Source organism: Eptatretus burgeri, chromosome 1, assembly GCF_056783735.1.
Source record: "Eptatretus burgeri isolate ZD-2024b chromosome 1, Ebu_testis_v1, whole genome shotgun sequence".
Classification (NCBI taxonomy): Eukaryota; Metazoa; Chordata; class Myxini; order Myxiniformes; family Myxinidae; genus Eptatretus; species Eptatretus burgeri.
In genome coordinates, this window is record NC_140961.1 from 8817606 (window position 1) to 8845097 (window position 27492).

The window sequence follows — 27492 nt, forward strand, 5'->3', positions numbered from 1 at the left end:
TCCTGGGCTCAGTAACGATCCTGAAGAGAACCCTCGGCATAAAATTTGAGAACAGAAAACTTCACAGCTTGGTCCGTGAATCAAAAATGATTTGTCATCCTCTGGAAATAGACCATTCTCTTGGAATTCTAGGCATCACCATCAGTCATGACCTTTCCTGGGTCGACCAGTACATTGCAAAGATGGCCTCCAAAGCCAGCCACAGACTGGGCATCGACTGCCTTTCAATCAAAGTCTTTCCTTGGAAAGTTACAGTGACTAAAAGTCCACAAGGCCTTTGGCCATAGCTCAATGGTGCACTGCGTTCATCTATGGGCTGGCACCCCAGCATCACATCTATTTAAAGCTCTCAAAATTATTGGAATCTCCCGTGATAAGGGTGAAACACAAGGTCTGTTGCTCTCCCATCACAAGTATGTCGGTGGTCTCTGTTTTCTAAGTCTATTCTCTGATATTACTCCCTCTGGTCTCAGTCCTCCAACCCTCTATCGACTCCAGCATGTACGCGTCCTGCCAGTAACCTCCTCCTGGCTAAACTTCAAAATTCCAGGATGACTGCACACAACGCTTATTCCTCACTTCTCCACCTGCAGAACCACCTTCTACAGGCAGCTCTGTTTCACCATTCCCTCCAGGTTTTCAAGGAAGCAGTGCCCTGGCATTTCTTGTCATCTCCGACTATCTCATGATCTTTATTACCCCAATTAACCTTTCCTTGCCCAACAATATGTCAAGTTAGATTCAATGTTTCCTCCCTTCCTCTCCTGTTTTTTCCCTGTTTGTTCATTCCCTTGATATTTTCCACACTGTCAATTCTACCTTGCTTTTCCAGAGCCTCACTCCTGTAAAGAAAAAATATATATTTGAGGCAAAAAAAAAAAACTCTCCAGATGAGATCAGTTTGGTTAAAGGCTAATCCTGCCATGATGGCACAAAGAGGGAAGACCGAGTTTACCTTTGATCTGTCTATTCCAGATTTGATCCTCTGCCTGACTATAAACTGTTGGACTGCTTCATAAAGTGTACAGTCTCTGGAATTGACATTAGAGCTGAGGACCCATCTGCAAGCTTGGCCTGGTGGACATCAAGGACCTGATGCTGTCTTATCAAAAAACGAAGTGATCATTGCTGGCACCCTGGCCAAATTCCTGCCATAATGAGGCATAGGGCACCTGCATGTCACTCTCGTGGTGACCCCCAGTCACTCTCGGTGTACTAAAGGAACAGCAACTTCACAGAATGTGCGTTTATGTCGTATACAAAGGTATTACCATCATCCTTCAATGGACCTTGAGGTACAACTGACACACACACACAGACACACACACAGACACACACACAGACACACACACAGACAGACACACACACCTGACTGTGCCCCTGTAAGTGATACCAAGCAAATGATAAGCTGTTATCAAGTCAACCAGCAAGGACAAAACCAGTGAATAAGTGCAGCCACATGGGCATTTCTTTTTGCGGTAAAATGTCCCTCTGTGTGATCAGTGACCTATTTCAAGCGGCCAGGTCCCCAATGCCTTAAAGGGACAGCAGCATGGTTGACTGCAACAAAAATTACCCAACAACAATAGCAAACCCTCCTTAATGGAACCACTCTCCCATGTCATGGCAGTTCTCACCTCTGAACTCATACTTACAAAGAAGTGAAAAAGGAACACAGTTATCACGAAGACTGAAACCTAAGTCTGTATGGTCACGCCAAGGAGAAGGAAGTGTTCCAAAAGAAAAACAAAAACAAAAAAAAACCGACCAACTTCTCCAGTAAGGAAGAGGATCTCAACTTCACCAAGTTCTCAACTCCATAAATAACCATCTGATGCTCGTGAAAACTCTCCCTTCTTTTTAGTGGACCACCACCTCCATCTCACTGAGGGGAAGAAAGCAGCTGCATCACTCTCTGCTGATCTCGAATTGATTTAATGGAAAATGTCTTTAAATCTGGGCAAAAATCACCGTCTCACCATGTCACAGTGGAAGGATCGTCAAATGAACCCAACGACATATTTCCTTGGTCTGCTACCGTAAGAGATTTACCCTCTTGAAAGTTTAGGTCCATCCCTAAAACCTTCACATCTCCTGGGCTGTCCAAAGAGCACAAGGCCTGTTGTTCTCACATCACAGACAAGCCGGTGGGTTCTCTGTGTTTTTGATGCCTCGCTTCCATTCCGGATTCTTCCGCTCTCTTGATCTCTCATCTCAATTTCCAGCTCATCCCCAGCACATCAATTAAACTTCTTGGCGTATCCAACTATGACCCCACTGTCAGTACATTGCCCTCTTTCCAGATATCACCACATTCTTCAATAAGCCAACATTTTATACATACAAAGTGCCACCTGCCTCAAACACACAAATTATACACTGTATTAACAGAAGAGTGGAAAAAGAGCATAACTTCGCCTCAGCGCCACCCCCCACCTTCTCTCCCCCCCCCCCACCCAGTTTCACCATAGCCCAACACCCACTACCCTCCCTCAGCTTGGCTCGAGAGATAGAAAAGGAAGAGTATGAATACAGATAAGGAGATTATCCTCGATTTGCTAAGTGTATTCTGCACAAGTAAAATGTTTTTCGGACCAACGAAAGGAATCTTCAAAATTGGTAATATAATAATACGAGTTACCTGACAAGGAGCTTCAACATAGGAAGCTATTAGGCCCATCAAGCCTGCACAATGGCTACCAGCCTATGGTTGTTGTCTGTAGTTTATCCTTTAGAGATGCTGAGTGTCAAGCGAGGAAGCAGCTCGTCATTTTTAACGTCTGGTTTGACACGGCCAGGGTTTGAACTGCTGATCTCCCAGACTCAGAATGAACAGTCTAACCATTATTCCACCAAATCTGATTTGTAACTGCCACTTCAGAAGATCACCTTGGAAGGATCTCAAGTCAATAAATAACTTTGGAAAGACAGAATAAAGGAAATAACAGAGTGATCGAGCCAGCAGCGAACAAGCAACTAAGCACCAGAGAGAACTGATGGTTCTGTTCTTGCATATGGCAGCTTGGCTGCCAGGTAGCTATCATTTCTTAGAAGCAGTTGTGCTGCTGATGTAGTGCCCCTCTACAAGTTCGCTGTTACTCATTTTGCAAAGGAGAACAGGCTGAGTCAACCCCACCTGGTGTTACTTCAGCATCCAACAGAGCTCAAACTCAGGACCTGAAGACCTAAGCCAGCCACCTTAACCACAAAGCCAACACCAGGCTTAAAACTGATGGTGAGGCCTAGACATTCTGATGGTGAGGTCTGAAAATATTAGAGACTAAACTTGCAAACAAATCATTGAACAAAAGCTGGCTGGCAGGATGGCCCCGGCCCGAGAGGTACGCACAGTCGCCTATAAACAACATAGCCTGGATTTGAATCCCGCCCTGGCTAAACTGCCATCCCGGTGTTTCATCAATGTGTGTGCTGTCCCTCGAATGGACCAGTTAAACTGGGCATTCCATCTGCCGGAATTAGTTGGTAGACATTAAAGATCCCACTGAGTCCATTGTGAAGATTAGGCAAGCTGTCGCCAGCGCCTTGAATAAATTACAAATCCCTGCCCTAACCGGCAGAGGGCACTGCATCAGTGGCACAGCCACACCCTCAGCTAATGATGCTACCCTGCATCCAAGTGCTGCACACAAAAGAAGAATCCAGCAAAAAAAAAAAAAATGGACATGTCCATGGGCTACGGAATATGCCAGAAGAAAGGGTTGTGCACTGTGAAACAAAATCTCTCACATTGTCACAGGTGATAAAGTGTGTTCACAGTTTCAAGCAGGAAACAAAACATCAATAAATGAAGTGACATTCCGTGACATCTTCAGGCAATAACTACTTGGAGATGCAGTTGACTTCCTGCCAGCGAAGTAGTGGTGACTATATGTCTGCGGTATTTAAGCTGTGACACTCAAATCAACCATAACGAATGACACATACCATCAATAAAGAGTGTTATTACAAGTCCTGATAAAATTAAAGGCATTGCATGCATTGGGAAACTTTAACGTGGCAAAAGTCCTCCTTCATCATGACAATGTCAGAACTCATAAGAGTTTGAGGATATTGGAGACCATTGCAAAGTTTGAGCACATTGTGTACCATGTCCACCCACCTTACAGCATAGACCTGGCATCTTCTCCTCACACTGGTGTGGGTGTGCAGTAAAGGAAGGTGATTATGTAAAAAGGAAAAACATTTTTGGACAAAAGTTTGGGTTGGCCTGCATGGTATTTCCAATGATTGAATTTTGGTGAGGATCCAGATCCAGATATGAGAATTTTATGTCCAAATAAATCTTCAGCACTTGCCGTGATGATGAGAATTGAGCTTCAAATTTCACCTGTTCTCCTGTATTTGATAAACAAGTGATAAACCCTCCCGAAAGGCCCCGTCACACCTTGACGATTTAGCTAGCGTATGCCTGACTTATGCAAAATTTGGCTAAAACGCTGGCACACGTCGAATACGTTATGGGTAAGTTTGTATACATTAAGAGCACGCTGACATACGTCGTAGTACGCTGGCTTTTTTGTAGTATGCTGGCATACGTCGTAGAACGCAGATTTTCCATGCTTGAAATTTTTCGACGTATGCCAGCGTATGACTCACACGTTCCGCATCATGCTGGCCATAAGTTGTAGGCACGTTACGCGATCGTTGACACACGTTACTTGTAAGTGACTCATAAGTCGAAACACGTCGAGGTAATGTTTAGCATACCCGAAACTTATTTCTAACCAATGAGTAACATGTTGTAGGCACGTTACGCGTTCGTTGACACACGTCACTCATAAGTCGAAACATGTCAATGTAATGGTTAGCGTCAGTGTTCTCGATTCCCAGTTTTTTTTTGTTTTGTTTTTTCTTCGGTATGACGGTGATGTTTACACTTCGATTCTGAGTACGGTTATAACATAATATAATTAATAGGCTGCCGCTCAACGATTTAAATCATAACCGCACGAGAAATCGAAGTGTCAACATCACCGTCATACCGAAGAAAAAAACAAACAAAAAAAAACTGAATCTGGAACACTGACGCTAACCATTACCTCGACGTGTTTCGATTTATGAGTAATGTACAAGTAACGTGTGTCGAGATGTGTCAACGATCGCGTAACGTGCCTACAACTTATGGCCAGCGTATGCGGAACGTGTGTCATAAGCTGAGAAATTTTCAACATGCTGAAAGTTTGACGTATTCGGCATATGACGACGTATGCCAGCGTACTACAACGTATACAAAACTTACCCATAACGTATTCGACGTGTGCCAGCTTGGTTCGGCAAATTTTTCATACGTCGGCATATGCTGGCTAAAACGTCAAGGTGCGACAGCGGCTTCACACTTCGATGTCTAGTGCGGTTATGATTTGAATCGTCGAGCCGCAGCCTATGAATAGCCTACGCCATGTGATAGTCGGCGATATGCTGCCGCGCTATGCATAAGTTACACTATCGTTGGGCATAGGTTGTGAACACAGACAACACGCTCAGCATTCGTTGGTATAAGTTATCTATATATGATTGAAACGTTCTGTGTACGTTACTAATACGTTATGCATACGTCCAACACGTTATTATACGCCCAAAAATTAAAAAAAAACATCACGAGTTCAGCGTACGCCAGCATTTTACATACATTTTGAGACCTTGCCATACGCTGGCTAAAACGTCAAGGTGTGACAGGGCCCTTAGCTAGGTCAGGTCAGTTCAGGTATGGGAACATGCACCGGAGCAGCACGTCGCTGCGTCCACTTTCCGCCGGTACTCCAGGGGCTTCCATCTGGCTATCCTGCAGGCAGATGTCTGGCCGATCCCCATCTCCTCGACATGCTGATGAACCTGCTGCAACCACGAGGCACGTTGACGGCCCATTGGCCTCCTCCAATCACGAGGCTCCCATGTTGAGAGAATCCGGTGAGCAGGATCAACATCGGTAAAATGAGCCACATGTCAATACAGCCGCAGCTGACGCTCACTGACGATGCAGGGAACAAATCCATTTGAGTCTCTCTCAGCAACCGCTCATTGGACACAAAGTCCGACCAGTGATAGCCAAGGATTCTCCGAAGAATCCCTGTAACAAAGGAATCAAGTCTCCATCTCAGATCCTTGATCAGAGTCCAAGTCTCACATCTGTAGAGCTAGACTGGAAGCACCAAGGACCTGAAGACTCGGACTTTCATCCTCATACACAGGTACCGGCAGCACCACATCCCATGATCCAGTGAATCCATGATTCCCCAGGCCCGACCCAGACGTCTATTGACCCCTGGCTCACAGCCAGCAGACATGAATATCACTGACAAGGTAAGTGAGGTAAGATACTAAAATCACAAACTGGTCCAACACGTGGAACATGTCTTTCAATCCAGACAAATCTCACACTCTCACTATGTCTCTTCGAAAGGACCGTTTACAAACCCCCCCCATCCACTTTCTCAACAATCCTCTGGAAGAAGTCTTTTCTTTCAAGCTTCTAGGTCTCACTATCTGCCATGACCTTTCCTGGGAAAGTCACATTTCCAACCTCGCCTCAAAAGCCAGTCGCCGACTGGGAATCCTCCGTCGTGCTAAGTCCTTCCTCGGCCCTCTTGAGCTCCTGACCACTTACAAAGCTTTTGTCCGTAGCCTGATGGAGTACTGCTCTCCCCTCTGGGCTGGTGCTCCTGCCTCCCACCTTTCTCGGCTTCACGCTGTCGAAACCAGGGCATTTAAGATCATCGGCATCTCCCGCAATGAAGCTGAGTCTTTGGGCCTCTCACTCAATCACCGCAGGTTGGTCGGTGGTCTTTCTGTCTTCTACAGACTCCTCTCCAGCCTTGCCCCCTTGCTCTCTCTGCCATTTGTCCCCACCACATTTCCACAGGGCGCTCAAGGTCCGCCAACAACCCTCTTCTGGTAAAACTACCAAAATCACGAATCACTGCTCATCTTCACTCTTTCATTCCTCTTTTTTCCCGCCTTTGGAATAAACTTCCTCACTCTATTCTTTCCCATTCTTCCCTCCAGGCTTTCAAAACAGCTGTTCACCACCACCTCTTATCTTCCCCCATCCAAATCCTCGATCTTTTCTACCCCCGATAATCCACCCAAGCCCACTTCCTTCATTTCTCCTGCTTTCCTTCCTGAAAGTCCCTGAAATGTCCATCTTCTCTTCGCCATGTTCCCCGTCCCATCCCCATCCCTCTCCCTTCCACAGTTCACCTAATGTGTCTGTTCCCCACTGTTTTGTCTCTTCCACTCCCGCCCCTCTTGTCTCATGCCTCCTTGCTGTGAGTTGTGTGTTAGCTCTCATACGAGCCTCGACCAAGGTATACAAAAAAAAAAAAAAGTGAATCTCTCCGTGACCTAAACATCCTCACCACAAACAGTAAAAGACAAGATAGCAGCATCCAAGATGTCATTGAAAGCCTGGATCTTAGTTTTGACCCAGGAAACCTGTAATCCCAGTGGCTCCGACTCCCCATTCAGCACCTCGAGGACACCAAAAAGGATAACCAGAGTATCCGCAAAGATGACTGCATCATCTGCGAAATCAAAGTCAGAGACCTTGACATTCCCAAATGACGTGGTTGTGGCGGTGGTGGGGATGGAGGGCTAAATAAATTGTGTGGTGACGAGTTATCCCCTCTCTCTCCAGCAGGAGTCAGTAAACGGCTTACACTACGGGCTTGGGGAAGCCTGGTGGAGAATGGCCAAGCAGTTTTCAATTACATAACTATCAAACATACATACACACATACATACACACACACACACACAGATAATTGCCTTATTTTATATAGTTGAATACACAAGCTCATCCACTGCCGAAAGTATTGCATTAAATAAAAATTAGTAAAAAAATAAAGGGCCTTGCCATAATGATTAATTGGACCACCACATAAATCAATGAATCTCAGAAAATCGGTGGCATCATGGTTGGAGCGACTGCTCCGAGTCTAAGAGACTGCTAGTTCATACACCGGCCGAGTTATACCAAAGACTTTAAAAATATACCATCAGAGATGGGGAATCCCCTGCCATTGAATGAAAAAGGTCATACATATTCCAGATAATGAGGGAGGTGAATTGGAAACAAGACACCATTTGGTCATCATCTCGAAAAAGTTCCCCAGGGGTGAGGAACGTAGTAACCAAAAACAAAAATAATTGAAATCAGATAAGCGGTTTTCCATTTATTACAAAAAATAATTCAAGATGGCCACCCCAGTCAGCCATCTTGGATCCGGCCACGCCCAAAATAAATAGGGTTCTTCCTTTTCAAGTGGTACATGAGTAACTCAAATTTCAAATCGATATGGCGAACAGTTTATGAGTTATCGCACTCGCAGCTATAAATGTTGACGCCCGGACGGACAGCCGGACGGCCTGGGTGACAACAATATCCCCCTTCCGCCACGCGGCGGGGGATAAAACTGGTCCGTACAGCTTTCTTGCTTAATACGCAGTATTTAAAAGGATCGAACACAGACAAACAATGCTGAGAAAGCAATGGCAAACCACCCAGTATAACCATTGTCAAGAAACTGTTTTGGCAGCACCAACGCTCTGTAAAGAGTATGGCACATCAGATCTAATCAGAAGCTTGGAGTTTTCATGCCACTATTATTAGTTCACCTGGACTTTAGTTCAGTGAGCTTATGTGATCAAGCAGTGTCCGTAAACACTTCAGTCATTATCGCTTGAATCAAACACACGGTTTTGATGAAACTTAGCCACAAACCTCATATCAGATGCCAAATGGAGATTTACTAACCATATCAAAATCTGCAATCAACAGGTTGAAATCAGGACAAACGCTAAAAAAAAAATTCCTGCCCTCACCTACAGGGAGCGTTGCATCAGCAGCACAGCCACGCCCTCAACCAAAAACATGACCATAACCTGTACAAACATGACCTGTGAACATGTACATATCACTGTAATTTCGATATTTTATGACTGACTGTTGCTCCTGTTTTTGAAGACGTGCAGGTGTGCACATAATCACCATCACCACGCTGAAAACAATCGGATGCTGTGATGGTTCTTCATTTGCCTGAAGTTGTGTTGTCGGCCTTTCAACATGTGATCAGAGCCAATGACAGGCTGCCAGAAATTGCTATTTCTCATGAATCTGTGGCCAATATTAACACGGAATTCATCAAGGAGAATGGAACTACTGTCAAAAATGATCTGGAGGGCAACCAACTGAGGTATCACCAGAGGAACATTTTCAAACTAAACACGTCCCCACTCACCATCAATATTTAGCTCTGTCATCAAAAGTGGACAGAGGCGATGTATTCACCCCTGTTTGTTACTTGCGAAAATTGAAGATTTTTCAAGTATATTGGTTGGTCGTGTGTGTTATTCTGTCAGTTTGTATGCATGTCAATTGCCTACAGGTCACAATTTTAAACCGATCTTCACGAAACTTCACCAAATGGTAGAGTTGGTCATAAGCAAGAAGTCAACATATGCCAAAAGTCAACAATTTCGTCGAATTTCTGAAGTCCTCAATTTTCATCCGATTGACGAGAAATTTGAACATGATTTATACATCAGGTTACTGAATTCAGCCACCGATTCTTTTTGAGGTCAACAGAGGCCAAAAGGCCAGTATAGGTCAAAGGGCAGCAACTTGGGTGAAATTTCGAAAATCCTCAATTTTCATCCGATTGACTTGAAATTTAAAGAGGATTTGCACATCAGGTCAATTTTTGAGGTCCAATTTGTTTTAGGGACTTCGCAAGTATCGTGCTGCACGACGTGTTTCTTGTTTGTTTGTCTGAGATATGGAGCCAAAAACGAAACAGCACGATATTTCAAAAAGTTGTGGATGGGTTATGACAAAACTAAGTGTACGAGTTGGTTCGGTGACAAAACCAAGCCGATTCGATTTTAGTTCAAGTCCGAATCCAGATCTGGCCCATCAGTGGGATCCAGACTGTAAACTGCTCAACCTGGTGGAGGTATGAGCTCTACCGAACACTATTTTAGTTTCTTCCTGATATCGTCCATGCAACAGAAATGCGTACAGAAAGAACCCTTTTCTAACTAATAAGAAAGAAAAAAAACTCGAACTGCTCTGGTCAAGAAGAGATATGTCTAGCAAGATCCTCGAGCATCGGAAGCATGTACTCTACTTTGCTTGCAGGTTAGATAATAACTCGGTTTTTCAGAAGACCATCTACCTTGGTCTTCAGCACTTGGTCGAGTAAGGAGGAAGGGATGTAAATTGAAGCACAAAAAAATTGGCATTGAGGAAATATTGGCCTCATGTTTGTTTCTGTAAGTTTTAATTATGTCCGGTACATTACAATTTTAAAGCACATCTACAACCATTTACAAAGCCTGGTGTTGGCCGACTGGTTAGGGTGGCTTGCTTGGAATGTTAGGGTCCTGAGTCTGAGCCCTTTCCATTGAATTAACACCAGGTGGGGTTGCCTCAGCCTGTCATCCTTCCGAGGTCAGTGAAATTAGTACCAGCGTACTGGTGAAGGGGCACATCATCAGCGGCACAGTTGATTCCACGAAATGATTGCTACCTGGCAGCCAAGCTGCAATACGAAGAACACAACAGAACTACCATTTCCCAAAAAGGGGAAATGCGATTTGATTCACATGCATACAGAGTCAAGGCTCATGGAAGAGCGAGATCACTGAATTGATGAGGATGCAAAAAGACAAAAGGAACAGTGGAGAAGGGGCTTGAGGGGGGGGGGGGCACCAACAGCAGTGAAGTTGAAGGACAAGATAGAGGGGATAAATAATGCATGTGGAGAGGAATGAAGGGAGGGGAGGATGCCTGGGGTAGACAAGATGGATACAGAAGCAAACTATCAGGAAGGAAAAACTGTAAACTTGGAGAGAGCTGGCCTTGGTGAGGGTTAATGGGGGTAGATTGTGGAAATTTGTTTCCACAGGTGGGGAAAAAAGAGGAACGAATGAGTGGAGGTGAGCAATGAGTTTAGATTTTAGGATATTCACCAAAAGAGGGTTGATAGTGGACTGCATGGTGTCCTGAAGAATTTGTGGGAGGGGGGAGGGGAGGGTGGAGGATAAAGCATGGAGAGAGCAGAGGGTGTAAGTGCAGAAAGGAGCCTGAAAAGACAGAGACCACTGACCTGTCTGCAATGGCAAAGTGATGGCCCCATTGACTCAGCTTCATTGCAGGAGATTCCAATGATCTTTGAAGGCGTCAAGCTGAGCAAGGTGTGGAGCAGGGGTGCCAACTCACTGGGGAGAGAAGCATGTTCTTGAGAAGAGTGGAGCAAAATCTCACCCCCTCTCATGTGATCAAAATGCAGACAAGGAAACGAGGAATTTATCTTCTTCCCTGGGTTTCCCAATTTCCAGGTGTGGATGTAATTGAAGCACCTGTGAAAGAATCTAGCTCATCAGCTGAGAGCACCCCATGCAGGTATTGTCATAGCAATGGAATTGAAAGAAACTCTGACATGGATATGGGTGAGCTGGACTAGGACTGATAAAGAAAAATCTTATCATTTTGATGTCAAACAGGACAGATGCTTTCCCTGCTGGAAAAGGTGGCTCGACCAAGGAATGAAATTATCCACTTCCTTCATTTTCTTATGGTTTTCCACAGCAATCAACCATGTAATACCCTCACAGGACATGGGGGCGGCGAGATGGCCCACAGGGTGTTCAGAAGGCCAATGGATCGCTGAACACATTATGCAGCACAGAAAAATAAGTAAATCAAACAATTTCACATCAGATCACTAAACCGTACATTGCCCGATTACAAAAGAAAAATATCTTAATTTTATGATGAAATTCCAGATCTCAAGCAAATTAGAGTAACAATGGAACTGATCAAACCACATCATTTTCACCTCAATTTTCTTATTTTAACCTTATCTTGAATGCGTTACGCAGCTCAGAAAGTCTCGTGATGGACCAACAGATGGTAGCTGGCTTATACCTATCCTTCATGGTAAAGTGTGTACTGTACTGCAAGGTGCCGGTCTCTGGAGAATGTCAATCAGAGAGGGAGAAAAAGAAGAATCAAATCGTGATTGGCAGACAAGGTAATTGATGAAATGAGCCGTGAGGACACCTGGCGCACGGCCCGCGGCAGAACAAACACGGGACAGTCTGTTGCTCTGCAGACCGCTGTGGCACGGCAAGTGTAATCTGATGGCAGAGGTTTCACATTCACTTGTGGATGCAAAACAGCAGCACATTATGCGTCAAATGGAAGCAGTGGATAAGAAAACTATGTCGTTCTTCATGCAATCACAACTTCAGAGACAAGTCACCGCTACCTGTCGCAGTGCATCCTTGAAATTTAGTGCTGTTGACTCTTAAATGAGATGACATTCAAACAATGGATCATTACACTTGCATGCACTCAAATGCTACAAACTGATCTTCTGTAACAATCTGTGGGCAGCTCAGCACCTTTCTCGACTCGGGTCTCAGCTGTGGTTCGACAGGCTAACGGCTCTGCAGGTAAGCAACCATGAGTACCTTGTCACTCCAGCATCTGCCAAGCATTGCAACTGTGTCCACCCAATTAGCACCACTTTTCTCTGCTCGAATCCAACTGTGACTCATCCAAGTCTCATTAGGATACATGTTAAACTCAGTCTAGATAAGTGAAATATACCAGTCACTTTTGTTGTCCTCTCTTTTGAGAGAGAGGTGTTCAAATTCCCATCTAGTTGACTGCGAGTAACTTCCTGTCGTGTCCACTTCATTCTTTTCCATCACTCTCAAGTGTCAATGAATGACTTTCACCTTCAGCAGGTTCAAATGCAATCTCCATTAAATCAACACAATCGAACGTCCCATGCCTTCTGAAAGCAACAAACAACACGAGGTAATAAAAAGGAAGCAAGTTCATTTTTAAAGCAATCAAAATGATTTTCTATAGGAAGCACACAATATCGGGAAATGATCAAAGATGTTTGATGGCATTTTGCCATTGACAGAACAATATGAACAACAGGTGGTGAAGCTATTATGACGGGTCCTGTAAGAGAAAGCTCAGTCTGTTTACGGCAACTCCGCTTGTAATATTCCAAGCAATTTGGACCATTTCCGAATGAGTGCTCTAACTTGTAGTTGGTGATGTGAAAAGAGGACTTCTTACAAAAAGGTATCCATCAGCACAGTTATGGATTTCGAATTCACGAGGCTCCTTTGTCTCGTCCCATGGAAAGATAGGCTTTCCTTTATAGAAGGTAGAAGGATATGACCGGCGATGCTCATCTCAGAAGGTACATTCGAGATGAGGCAGCATATCATTCCAATTTTGGAGGATAAATACAAAAAAAATATTCGTTTCCTTGATTATAAGAAATAAAGCAAAGAAAACCATTTTCTACAGCAAGCTCAATATTGAGTAACGATCACAAAGATTACTGTGGACAGGAAATGGGAGTACATTATGCATCAAATGGAAGAAGTCAATAAGATGGTATCATTCTTCATTCGATTTGACGATACCATTAGAGTCCTATTTACGACGGATGCAATAATGGCATAATAATTGACTCCAACCCTCTGCCCATAATCTATCCTTTCACATGCTCCGACCTCCTCCTAATCCACATTCTCTTTTCTCACTCCGCCTGTCCTCCTCTTTCCTCTTTCCTCCACTTCCTCTTCAGTACTAGATGCTCAACTTTAACATTTACGTTTTAAATCATTCCTTGCTACTCAATGTGTGCATATTAAACACAAGACTGCTACATGTACAGTCACATATCAGTAATACCTTAGTGTTGTGTTTGCCGGACAAATACAAGACCAACACAAAAAATTCAAGCTGTTATTCCTTTGATCAATTTTATTGCAAAAATATCTGTGTTCAGAGTTGCAAGATCTGTACTCCAGCCGAGGCTCAATGTGGCTTATCAATGTTTAAATCACAAAGTCATGCATCAGAAAGAGGAGACCAAGCATGCAGGAATACCAACACTTACCCGTTTGCGTTCCTCTGATTTTGCCGCCTTTTTGCAATCTGGATGCCACACAGAAGAACCTGCAAAGATCATGTTGACCGAGTTCACTGTAATAACAAATCCGACTCCGTACGTAAATGAAGTGGAGTGAAAGACATTTAAATATATTTTCAATAAATTTGCAGCTGCTGTCAATGTTTATCAGAATGTTTTATTGGCTTTTTTTTGTCTGATAGTGTGGTACACATGTGCATTTGAGCAGTTTATTCTGGGTTTCATTTCTGACTTGACTACAAACTGTCACCCTGGTGTTCGTAAGTAGGACAAGGAATCAGAGTGCACAGTCCCTCGGATATGGGACATTAAGTTGGAGACCCATGGACTAATTGATTGCTATTGGACGTTAATATCTTGTGTTCAATTTCTACAAATCGTTGCAGGTGAGTCGGCAACGTGGCAAAATTCCAATTTTGGGCTCAAACTCGAGGGGGCACTGCACTAGTGTGGCATTGCCATGCCTCAGTTATGATGCAACCAGCGGGCAGAATTCATGATTAGAAGCCCGGTCCAATCGGTAATCACTAAATAATGATGTATTGTTCCATGCAAAGTCGAGGCTCGTGTAAGAGCTAGAACAGAACAGAACTAGAGAGTTCATAGAACACCTTACCCCATGCAGTCTTGAGAAACAAGGTATGGAGGGGCTGCAAGCAGAAAATTTGATCGGTCGTGATGACGTAAAATGCCGTAATATTTTATCCAAGTACTGCTAAACGGAAGAGTAGTGAAAGTGCTGACAAGGTGATTTGTGTTCTTCAGTGTTAAGTACATAAATTCAACTGAAATAAAATAAAGATTTTAAAGGTTGTAGAAAAAGGAAAATTTCAGAAGTTTACCACCATTGATGGGAGTCTTTTGCACCACCTTAATTTACACGTTACATTCGTTATTCATGCCTGTTCTCCGTATCCTTTATGATGTCGCAAAAAGAGTAAGTTTCCTGTTTGGAATGATTTTGACTTAAACCACCTATGGTGGATGGAGGTTATGTTTTCACCACTGTCTGTCTGTATATCTGTTTGTCTATGAGGATGATATCTCAAAACATTGTGGATGGATTTGAATGAAAAACTTGGTGGACAGGTTGGGTGTATGACAAGGAAGAATTGATTCAATTGTGATGAAGATCCAGATCCGGATCTGGATCAGAGAATTTTTTAATTTTTAAAGCAATTCATCACCATTGTGAGACGGCCAAAAATGATATATTGTTACGAATCTGGCAGCAATTTGCACAAAACAGACAGCAGTCCCTAAAGCCTAAGTCACATTTGCTCTACAGCTGGGATACGGCGGCCGTACCCCCCCCCCCCCGAATTGACAGAAACGTGCGGCGGCCGCAGAGTTTATGTGGTGGCCTCAGGGTGGCCCAACGCCGTATGGCTATCTTTTACAGGCCGTAGGGGTCGCCGTGGAATTATAGCGCGGAGTTATAACTTTTTTTCATTTCTACGTTGGCCGTAGAAATTCGACAAGCCAAGCTGTGACGTAGATGTGTTCCACGTTAACCATTCGTAGGGCGTACGGTGGGCTTGAGTTATTCGTGCGGCTGCCGTAGGCTCTTATCAATGAAAAATGAATTTTGCCAACCCCCAAAAAATTACGACGGCCACACTATTTCCACGGTCGCCATAGGGTAGTCCTAAGGCGTCCCTGTGTTCAACATATGGTGGCCTTGCGGTCTGTGTGACTACCTGCGGGCAACGCAGGGTCGACACACGGTTCCCCTACGCCAGCCGTGCATCCTATGTACGGCCTCCGTGGCAGTCTGCGTCGACCGTGCGCTACCGCTAGAGATCGGAGTATAGGTGTTTGCCTATACTCCGAACTGGTATATTCAGATATATATATATATATATATATATATATATATATATATATATATATATATATATATATATATATATATATATATATATATATATATATATATATATATATATATATATATATATATATATTACAGTTATAGTATATTCAGTTATATATACTGGTATATTCCAAACTATTATATTTTTATTTCAGTAAAAAAAGAACTGGTATATATACCGACTCGTTACCGTCCGTCTGGCTGCACGTTTGCCTTAGGGCCCCCCTGCGGTCGCCTTGCGGGCTCCTTGAGGCTACCTTGCATCTGCCTTGAAAATTATATGGCCGCCGCAGGGACACCCTAAGGTCACCGTGCGACATCAAATCAAAGACCGTACGGCACCCCCCACGTTTTCGGTCTCCACAATTTCTAAATACGCCGTGCGGCTACCCGAAAAATAAAAACATATGTGACTGCTACATTGTGTGACCGTGGAAATACTGCGGCCGCCCTATAATTGCTAGTGGCCGTAGATTTTGTAGACCCTACGGCCGCCATGCCAAATGTGACATAGGCCTAAGCTGAGTTATTTGGATAAGTATGCGTTTATAGTAAGAACCGTCCCCTATGTTTAATGGGTTGATAAGTGTCCGTGCGCTGCGAGTTTCTTTCGAGTTAGATTTTTGCAATACCCAACGCCAACAAATCAATCCTTCACTTCTTCGCACCATCAACGCCATTGCCCACGTGCATTCCACCACGGACGTGGGCGGAGGTTTCCTCACCTCAAAACACCGACTCCGCCCAGGAAAGGAGGGAGTTCCCCTCTGTCCACTCATGGATGGCCAGAACATCACCCCACGAAACCCTGTCCAATCAGGGCAAATATTACCTCAGGGGACCGGTCACCCCACCCCGGCCAGAGGAGGGATAACAATTGCTGGGCTCCCCTGAGTGTTCGCTGGAGTTGGGTTGGAATTGTCGGAGGAGAAAGGGGTCACCATTGCTCTTGGTGTGCGTCTGCAGTCGTCGTCATCTGCGGTCTTGGTCTGCAGTCTTTTCCGGGGGTCCTCGCTTCGTTGGTGGAATGTCTGGTTCGGGGGTTCTTTTCAGTGGTTCCGTGCTTCCTGGTTCGCTTGTCTCGAAGAAACCGCACGAGGCGGTCAGATACTCAGCCAGACTCTGACCCTCAGCTCTCCTTCCCTCCCGAGCTGAAGGGCCGAATATAGACCCGGCGGGGTCCATTCTTTTTGGGTGTGTGTGGCGCCAATCTGTTAAGTAGAAATTGTTAAGTGCTTTTGCTCACTGTACATTGCCTGCATATTAGTGATAACTCTGCTCTGTCTCTCCCTCCCTATTGTAAATAAATATCTCTTAAATGTTCCAGTTCGTTGCCTGTCGTTTCTGCCATTGGCCCAGCATGGTGCGGGCTTTGAGAAATCGTAAGGCCGTCTGTGCCGTAAATTGTCATTTGGACCAGCACAGCTTGGGTAACTCCCGCTCGGTTACGCCAGATCCGAGTCGGTAACAGCGACTCGGTTCGGACAAAGTCGGCTGAGTGTGTGGCTTCCCCGGTAGTTAGACGGCGTGGGTACTTCGGTAAATTGGAATGCGACAAGTGAACCCTACCTTGCGCCATCAAAATATTGGCGACCACGATCCTTAAAGCGACCCGTCGACTCCAGAGTTATCCGGGGTGACGACCTTCCATTCCGTGTTCGGTGGGAGATGGCCCAACAGCTCAGTCTCGCGGTCGCCCTGGCCACCGACCCCCGGCACACAACAAATTGGTGTAAGGAGCGGGTTCGAACCCCTCCGCCTCCAAATTGGGATTCGGACCAGGGGTGCGTGGAGCAAACCTCCCCGTTCCCTCCAAATTATTCTCAGGACGAGCCATGGCGGGCCAAGACGGGCTGGAGCAGGTGGGTTCAGACCTAAGTTTAAAGGAATCCGTGGCTCAGGACAACACCTGTGAGGAAGAAACACCCTTACCCCAGGGTTGGGAAAAGTGGCAATGCCGTTCATCTGTTTTTTTTTTATTACAACTACACCACAAAATGTAGTCGGTGGGAGCGGCCAGGGCAGGTGACAGCGCAGCAGGTAATGGAGATTATGAAACAATTTGAGCAGCAAATGCAAAACAAAAAGAAGGCGAATATGCAAACATGGAAGAAGTGTGTGCAAAATTTCCAAAACTGCATGGATGTGAATACGCAAGCAATAATCGGTGATATGCAAAACATGGGTTGGAATTTTGCAAATGGGATTCGGACGGAACATGGAGGAATGACCGAGTCAAGGGAGAGTGTGGAGGTTGTCCGGACCGCGATGGAGATGGGTGAGGTCGAGGGAACGAGCGACTTCACGATAATTGGGGAAGAGACCGGTAAATTTGAACAGGGAATGACAGAGATAATAACAGACGCAGGATTTAGAAATAATGACAAACGCAGAAATCAAGAGGGGGATAAATTGCATGAAACTGAAATTTAAGAGGGACACACACACACACATGGAATTAGAGGGGGAAATTGAGGTTGAGCGGGTGGAATGTTTCGGGACCCAATGTGAGGGTCAGGATGGCCTCCCTCAGGAACAGGGGGAGACGGTATGCTCCCTTGAAGTGGACTGTGACCAGGTGAGTCCGGTCGGGCCGTGCGAGGTCGAGCGGGTGCACGGTACGGAAGGGTACATGCCGAGTTTGGGTGAGGCAGAGACCTCGGGATCCCTTGAACAAACCCAAACCCCCAGCGTGATTGTCCCAGAGAGTGTGTGGGAGTGTGCGAGTGGTGTGTGTCATGACATGCACTCGTGCATGTGGGGAAATGGCACACGGACCGATCCAGATGGGAGACAGGAATGGCGAGCTGGTAGGCCGCACAAAGTTATTTTGGAAACTGCGCCGGCTTCGCGGGACGTCGCGTGCGAGGTCCGTTCCGTGTTTTGCGAATGGCCCAAGCGCGCACGTTTGCGTGATCGGAAGCCGGCGCTGAAACGTCTCGTGTGTGGTATGAAACCGGCACGTGCACGATTAAAAGGAAGGTTGTGTGAATTCGGAAATCATGGGTCCCCATGCGAGCGCGTGTGCGGGGCATCACGTGCTGCACGCCGCGTGTTCTGTTCGCGTAACGAGTCCCCGGGACGACACGCTCAGACGGGCCTGCGCGGAAAGCCGCGCAGGTTCCGTGTGCGAGTGACATCACCGGGATCTCCCGGCGCGAACTACAGGTGAGCAGCACACATCGGTCCGCATGGCAGACGGCTTGAGAGCAAGCGGTTCTTGCCATTAGCGGGGCGACGATACGCTGTTATTTATCACCCATATGGAGGGACGTGCGAGTCGGAAACCGCCGCCCAGGCGACGCAAAGATGGCCGAGCCTTTCACGATTACCCAATCCCGGCCAGGATGTGGCAAGCATCCTCGCCCAGGCAAAGGAGCATTAAGTTGGTGGGAAGGGTTTAGCGATAGATACACCGGCCTCATGGGGCAGGAACAGTCCTCATGGGGCCCGTGGAACGAGTTAGAGGGAATTTTAGGGAAGATTTAAAAATGGATTTTGGGGACATGGACAAACATGGGGTGTGTATTGGGGACGTAGCTTTGCAGTAGAGTTAAAAGGAACGTGCATTAGAGTAAGGGATGAGGAGGGGCATGAGCTAGTAAGGGGGACGTAGTTGTTGGAGTGCGTTGCAAGAGAAAAAAAAATCAAGAAAGGAACACGATGAGTGAATGTGGGACAGCGGGCCCAAGTGTGTGAATGGAGTGAATGTGGAATGCATGGTGTGAATGAATGATTGGGGAGAGGAGTGAATCCCACCCAAGGGAACCCGAGGTCAGTGTAATGTTCGTTAGTGGGTTAGTTAAATTTACAAAAGGAGGTCGTTTTGTTGTTGGTGTTGAGTGAAGGCTCGAAACCTTTTTGAAGGGTGCAGGAGTCCATTGACCGGCTGAGAGCGTGGCTGTGGAAAGGCGAGTCCTGAGTGGAGGGCACTCCGGGCACGTAGAAGTCGGCCAGAGTCGGCCATGGGTCCAAGCGACCGGGATAGTGAAATGGGCATGGGCGACCCTTGGAATGGGACCCGGAGCGCCAGAAATGCCACGTGGGCATATACGGGGGAGTAGCCAGGAAGGGCACTCCACATTCATACGGAGTTGGGAGGCTCGGAGACAGCCTCAGCTGCCCGGGGGTGCCGTAGTTTGAGTTTGACAGAAGGGAATCCCTGCCAAGTGAGCCACGCTGCCCAGCCACGAAATTGTGCAAGGGCACGAGAGAAAATTTGAGGGCCAGGCCCAAATTTATAAGGAACACCAACACAAGCGATGGGAATCATGGTTTCTAGAACCGATAGTTTAAAGAGACAGGTGTTTTGAAATGCCCCGGGGATGGTTTAACGTTCAATAAATGCTAGGATAGATAGAAAACGTGAACCCCCTTCGCACTATCCATCCCTTCGCTGCCCGTACGCCGCTGGACTCACTTTAGGAAGATTGCTGATATCTGTGGAGGTTATCCTGAGGCTCCATTTGGGCCTCGAGACAGATCCACCTGTCTCTTTCTTATTCCCCTCAAGAAGGATCTTAGGGGTTGGGAGTAGGCAGGTAGGATAGGTGAGCCAGACAAATACAGTCGGAGGGTTAGGTACACTGAGAATTTAAAAAAGGAAAAAAAATAATAATAATTTTTAAAAAAAGGGGGAAGTCTAAATTTTGTTATTGCAAACTAAGGGAGTGGGTATGGACAAAGACAGGCAAAGGCGACAGGTTGGGGAGAGACAGTAGGGTAGGTCCGAGCCCGTTTTCGGAGCGGCCGGCACCACCGCACTCCCTCCAAAACCTCACGGACCAGACCAGAGGCTGGCCAGCTTCATATGCCGGCCTGTTTGCTGGTGCGCATTTGCCATGCCTTCACTTGCCTGCCTTTGCCTTGACCCCATGCCTGCTTGCCCTTGTTGCATGACCTCCCCATATCACCAACCATCCATGTGCGCCAGGACCATCCATCGTCAGGTGTTTTGCAAGGACTGCCCTGCAGGCAGCTACATCATCCATAATTTGTGTTTTTGCATCCAGTCCATTCTGCATTCAAATGAGCCAGGGACTGCATTGAGCAGCCCGGCTACCTCCTCCTTGTTCTTCTTGCATAAAGGCCAGTTCAAATGGCCTGTGGGACGGTGCATGGCCTGCCGTGTTAGGGTGAGTTGCCTCCAGCAGCCAGGAATGGAACAAGAAGGTTCAGTGAAACAAAAAGGGGGACCTTTTGAGCAGGCCCTGAAGACTTCTGACCTTCAAGCTGCTGTGCACTCACCCGCACAAAACTGTTGACTTTGCTGTGCCTCTTTTCCCACAGATCACCGGTCCTGGGCCATGGTTAGTGTAAATAGGTAAAATTGTAAATAAATTGTAACCCACATGTTGTTTGTATTAGCGCCGGCAATTTATTTAAGTTGGCTGAGTGAGTCTGTTAGTTTAAGCCGCTGTCACACCTTGACGTTTTAGCTAGTGTATGGCAACATATCAAAATGTATGTAAAATGCTGGCGTACGCTGAACTATTGATGTTTTTTTTAATTTTTGGGTGTATAATAACGTATTGGACGTATGCATAACGTATTAGTAACGTTCACAGAACGTTTTAATCACACATAGATAACTTATACCAACGAATGATGGGCGTGTTGTCGGCGTTCACATCCTGTGCCCAACGATAGTCCAACTTGTGCATAGCACGCGGCAGCGTATCGCCGCCGATCACGTGGTGTAAGCTATTAATGGGCTGCGGCTCGACGATTCAAATCATAACCGCACAAGACATCGAAGTGTGAAGCCGCTGTCACACCTTGACGTTTTAGCCAGCGGATGAAAAATTTGCCGAACCAAGCTGGCACACGTCGAATACGTTATGGGTACGTTTTGTATACGTTAAGAGCACGCTGGCATACATCGAGAAATTTTCAGCATGTTGAAAATTTATCGACATACTCGAAGTATGACATACATTCCGCATACGCTGGCATAAGTTGTGGGCACGCTACGTGATCGTTGACACACGTCGACATACGTTACTTGTATGTTACTCATAAGTCGAAACACGTCAAGGTAATGGTTATCGTCAGTGTTCCAGACTCCCTGGTTTTTGGGGTTTTTCTATTCTTCGGTATGACGGTTATGATTTAAATCGTTGAGCGGCAGTCTTTTAATTATATTATAACCACACTAGAAATCAGTGTCAACATGACCATCATACCGAAGAAAAAAAAAATAAAAAATAAAAAAAAAAAACAGGGAGTCTGGAACACTGACGCGAACCATTACATTGACGCGTTTCGACTTATGAGTTCCTTACAAGTAACGTGTGTCAACAATCGCGTAACGTGCCTACAACACGCGACTCATAGGTTAGAAATAAGTTTCGGGTACACGAAATATTACCTCGACGCGTTTCGACTTATGAGTAACTTACAAGTTACGCGTGTGTCAATGATCGCGTAACGTGCCTACAACTTATGGCCAGCGTTATGCGGAACGTGCGAGTCATACGCTGGCATACGTCGGGAAATTTCAAGCATGGAAAATTTGTCTAACAGCTCAGCAAACTACGACGTATGCCAGCGTGCTCTTAACGTATACAAACTTACCCATAACGTATTCGACGTGTGCCGGCGTTTTAGCCCAATTTTGCACACGTCAGGCATACGTTGGCTAAATCGTTAAGGTGTGCAGGGCCTTTAGTTACGCAGCGCACTAGGTTATTTATTTTTGGGGCATGAATACAAATGTCGCACTCAGGGATCCGGAGGTAAAACATACGAGGGGAAAACCTACACCTGCAAGGCACACGAAAATTTACGACTCGGGACGAGTCTATAGAAGGGGGCGGGAGGGGTAGCGTTACGAATCTGGCAGGCATTTGCACATAAACAGACAGCAGTCCCTAAGCTTAGTTATTTGGATAAGTATGTGTTTATAGTTAGAACCCTCCCCTATGTTTAATGGGTTGATAAGTGTCCGTGCGCTGCGAGTTTCTTTCTAGTTAGATTTTTACAATACCCAACGGCAACAAATCAATCCTTCACTTCTTCACACCATCAACGCCATTGCCCACGTGCGTTCCACCACGGACGTGGGTGGAGGTTTCTTCACCTCAGAACACCGACTCCGCCCAGTAAAGGAGGGGATTCCTCTCTGTCCAATCACGGATGGCCAGCACATCACCCCACGAAACCCTGTCCAATCAGGGCAAAGATTACCTCAGGGGACCGGTCACCCCACCCCATCCGGGGGAGGGATAAGAATCTCTGGGCTCCCTTGAGTGTTTGCTGGAGTTGGGTTGGAATTGTCAGAGGAGAAAGGGGTCGCCATTGCTCTTGGTGTGCGTCTGCAGTCGTCGTCATCTGCGGTCTTGGTCTGCAGTCTTTTCCTGGGGTCCTCGCTTCATTGGTGGAGTGTCTGGTTTGGGGGTTCTTTTCGGTGGTTACGTGGTCCTGTGCTTCCTGGTTTGCTCCTCTCAAAGAAACCGCACGAGGCGGTCAGATACTCAGCCAGACTGACCCTCAGCTCTCCTTCCCTCCCGAGCTGAAGGGCCGAATATAGACCCGGCGGGGTCCATTCTTTTTGGGTGTGTGTGTCCGTGTGTGTGGCGCCAGTCTGTTAAGTCGAAATTGTTAAGTGCTTTTGCTCACTGTACATTGCCTGCATATTCGTGATAACTCTGCTCTGTGTCTCCCTCCCTATTGTAAATAAATATCTCTTAAATGTTCAAGTTCATTGCCTGACGTTTCTGCCATTGGCCCAGCACGGTGCGGGCATGAGAAATAGTAAGGCCGTCTGTGCCGTAAATTGTCATTTGGACCGGCGCGGCTTGGGTAACTCCTGCTCGGTTACGCCGGATCCGAGTCGGTAACAGCGACTCGGTTCGGACAAAGTCGGCCGAGGCTGTGGCTTCCCCGGTAGTTAGACGGCGTGGGTACTTAGGTAAATTGGAATTAGACAAGTGGACCCTACCTCACGCCGTCGAAATATTGGCGACCACGGTCCTTTAAGCGAACCATCGACTCCGGAGTTATCTGGGGTGACTACCTTCCATTCCGGTGTTCGGTGGGAGACGGCCCAACAGCTCCGTCTAGCGTTCGTCCTCGCCACTGACCCACAACAATATAGCATATTTCAAAATGTTGTGGATGAGTTATGACAAAACTCAGTGGATGATTCGAATTTGGTTCTCAACAAGAACAAGCAGATTCAATTTTGGTTCAGGTCCCGATCCAGATCTGACCTATCAGTGGGATACAAAACCTAAACTGTTCAGCCAGGTAGAGGTATACACTCCACTGAGTGCTGTTCAACTCGATTGTTTGATTTCCAGACAGGCAGACAGACGAAAAAAAAAAAAAATCACTCCTGCCTGCACATGCACGATCGGGACATATTCAGAGCCAAAATATTACTGAACTGTAGGTTCGTTTTCAAATCCATGTTCAGATTCGTGTTCAAAATATAACATTAAATTTAAGTCAAGTTGGTCCTCAATCATAAACTGACATTTGTCAACACAGACAGACAAAGTGAACCAATTGCTTAACCGCACTTTTCGCATCGCGTGCATGGCGTAATAAAATGTAGGATCACTATGGTGATAATTATGTGAAACTGAGCTTTGTTAAAATTATTTACATGGAGACCATTTTAGGTGCGCAGCAAACAGAAGACACCAGACGAGACAGAAGCATTGCCATTAGAATATTGAGGCCTGGTTAGTTTAGAGTGTTGTGCGCATTGTGCTAAACGCAAGTGCAAAATGACATAATTGTATTTCAATGTCCCAAAAAGCCATACATGGGGACTTTTTGTATTGTAAGTGGATACAGAAATTGCAGAAAATTGGGACAAGCATGTAACAGTATTTGCACGAAGAGTTTCAGTGCATTCTTCCCCTTCATTTCCATGGAATAAAGATAAAGTTTCAGTGAGATTCAACGGAATATCTATTCCATGGAATAAAAATCTACGAACAACGGTTTTTATTACATCACACCATTTATGGAATGGAATCTAGACGAGACACCTCAGTGGTGAGCATGCTACTAATCGAGTTGTCCTGCTGTGCCAAAGGGTCCTTGTGAAAATTCCAATTAGATTTGCCATCTACGTTTTGAAATCTCCAACTTTAGCCTGGATTTTATACATGAGTTATGTGACAAGAATCGCCTGGTTTCTTGTTTTTACTTCACTCCATTATCATTAATAGTGTTTCAGAGATTCAAGCAGAATCACAACCTTAAAACAATACTTACTTGATCCTATAACTGTCAACACAGGTACATAATAACCTGAATCCCAACAACAACTGGAAATCCAACCTGAACCCCATACAGAGTCCCAAACCGAACCTCAACAGCAAATCCATGGTTAACAGACTGAAAAATACAAAAAAGGATAATGCTTCACTTCTATGGATAAACTTATGAACTAATAAGTGAAAACTAGAATATATGGACAGTATCTGCTCTCATTAGATGGATTACTATATAAAATTTAAACAATCAAGTTTAAATTTAATATAAACTCCAGCGAAGTCGATGGCACGCCAACACTAATGCCCACACTTCCCACCTAAAGTAAAGTTGTAAGAGGGCTAAAAATTTCACCAGGAATGATCAAATTTCGAGTTAATTTTTCTTACCCTCATTTTGACCTCTGTAACCCAAAGTCCCTACTCCCTGGGCATGAACCAGGGGTCAAATCCAAAAAAAATTACATATTTCATGCATCCCCCAATTTTAATTGCATATGCAAAGTTTCATTTAAAATGTCTAAAAATGTGCCCTCAATTGCATTTTTTGGTATTTGACCTTTGAACCTCGTCCCAGGGGGTGAGGACAAAAATGATACTGCTCTTGCGCCTTCTTGCCATATGGTGATCATAAATACCAAGTTTGGTGAATTTCTGCACAATAGTTTAGGAGGAGGTAGCGTAACAGCTGGATAGATGGTCAGACAGCCAGGACAGAGACAACAAACAGACAAACAGAGCTGATTCAAACTGCACAGTTGGATTAGGATGGAATGCTCAGGATAATGCGTCGTTCATAGTGTGTGTTGTGAAACGAGTTATAATTGAAGGATAAATCAGCATGATAACCCTATAGGTGAGGATAAGTCAGTGATTTGCATCGATTCGAGAAAGATGTGATACTGAATGCTATTATATGAAGTGTCACTTGTTGCATCAAATGGTTGCACAGCATTCTCGGACCATTCTTTTCGCAAATATTCCAAATCATGGATGATAAAATAGAATCCTTCCAACCTTGCAAGAACATCTCTTCTCCCTCTGAAAACATGCGGTGACAACGGAAGCATCGGGCACAATTCGGATGGTAGCGTTTGTCACCAGCCTGGAAAACACCAGATGCCGTTAATTCGCACTTTTAGGTGATGGAAGTCCAATGAGAAAGTATTACTGGCACAGCACAAGCATATTCACAATAAAGTAATTCACAGTGCAAGATCATGTGACATGTGTGTGACTCGGTGCCATACAACCAATCAGACAGTGCCCAATTGAGCTTCTCTCATCATGGCTCCAAAACATTAATGCCATTTTCTCAACATATTAGTACAGACCATTTGAAAAAGAAACAGAAACAAGTGGTGTTGAAGAATGTACAGACTGCAGCCACTCTTGGCAGTGCGACAGCAGCAAGGTGGGAGAACAGAGAACACTAAGACTTCCTCATTGCAAGGTTTGTAGTGGACTCTGTGGTGAAAGACACGTGATGTGGGAGGACTGAGAACTCTACGACTTACTGGTTACTTGGCTTGTAGTGTATACTATGGTGCTACAGCTATAATTAATTAGTTATTCATGTGCAGCCTGTGGCGGCTTGGCTGCATCATTTTATGGAGGCACGGCTGTGCCGCTGATGCATTGCCCCGTTACCAGAAAGCTGGTACTCGTTTTGCTGACCTCGGAAGGATGACAGGCTGAGTCAACCCTAACTTGTGTTGATTCAAAGATCCAACAGGGGCTTGAATTCAATATCCTAGGATCGTAAGCCATCCAACTTAACTGTTAAGCCAACACCAAGCTTCGCCACAGCTGTGATGTGGGAGGAATGAGAGCTCCAGACTTTCTGGTCACATGTTTTGTTGAGAATACGGCAGTGCTACAGCCATGAGATGGGACGACCGAGAACACTTGCATGTGCATTATCAGAAATACAAAGGAGATCAAATTTGTGCTTTATTGGCTGAAGATACCAAATTTGTGGAACCTTTTGGACTGTTGTAGAATTCAATAATTATAAAGCAAATGCTGATAACTGAAAGAGACATATCAAGGTTTCACCTGATTACAGTATTGCCTGTGTACCTTCTTCTGAAGTCCGTATTACAGTGGGATCTCTGCAGTGTTAATAACGTTGAATATCACATCATATGTACATAGTCGTATGGTACTTCTATGGTTTGTGCACAGAAAGTAACGTCGGGTACGTGGTGCAGTTGCACAGCACAATAGAAATTACTTTGCCCATCACTAATACACCAATGGAAGAACATGTTGATTAAATAAAACACATCAACAGTCTACACATAGTATGTTTACAGCCAAGTACCTGGCTCATCACAAATGGCCTACCTGATACACTAGGGGATGACATTGTGAACTTCATGACATTTATGAAATG

At 45.4% G+C, this 27492-nt stretch overlaps 1 protein-coding gene across 1 annotated transcript in view; it reads right to left on the bottom strand.

The window, feature by feature from the left end:
* Nucleotides 1-27492, bottom strand: part of LOC147033828 (actin-binding LIM protein 1-like) — a 296975-nt gene that overhangs the window by 27459 nt on the left and 242024 nt on the right. Inside the window, exons 8-9 of the mRNA XM_085871479.1 lie at nt 26112-26199; nt 13956-14014 (exon numbers count right to left, since the gene is read on the bottom strand). Of these exons, the coding sequence (XP_085727605.1) occupies nt 13956-14014; nt 26112-26199 (147 nt within the window). The remainder of the gene's footprint in view (nt 1-13955; nt 14015-26111; nt 26200-27492) is intronic.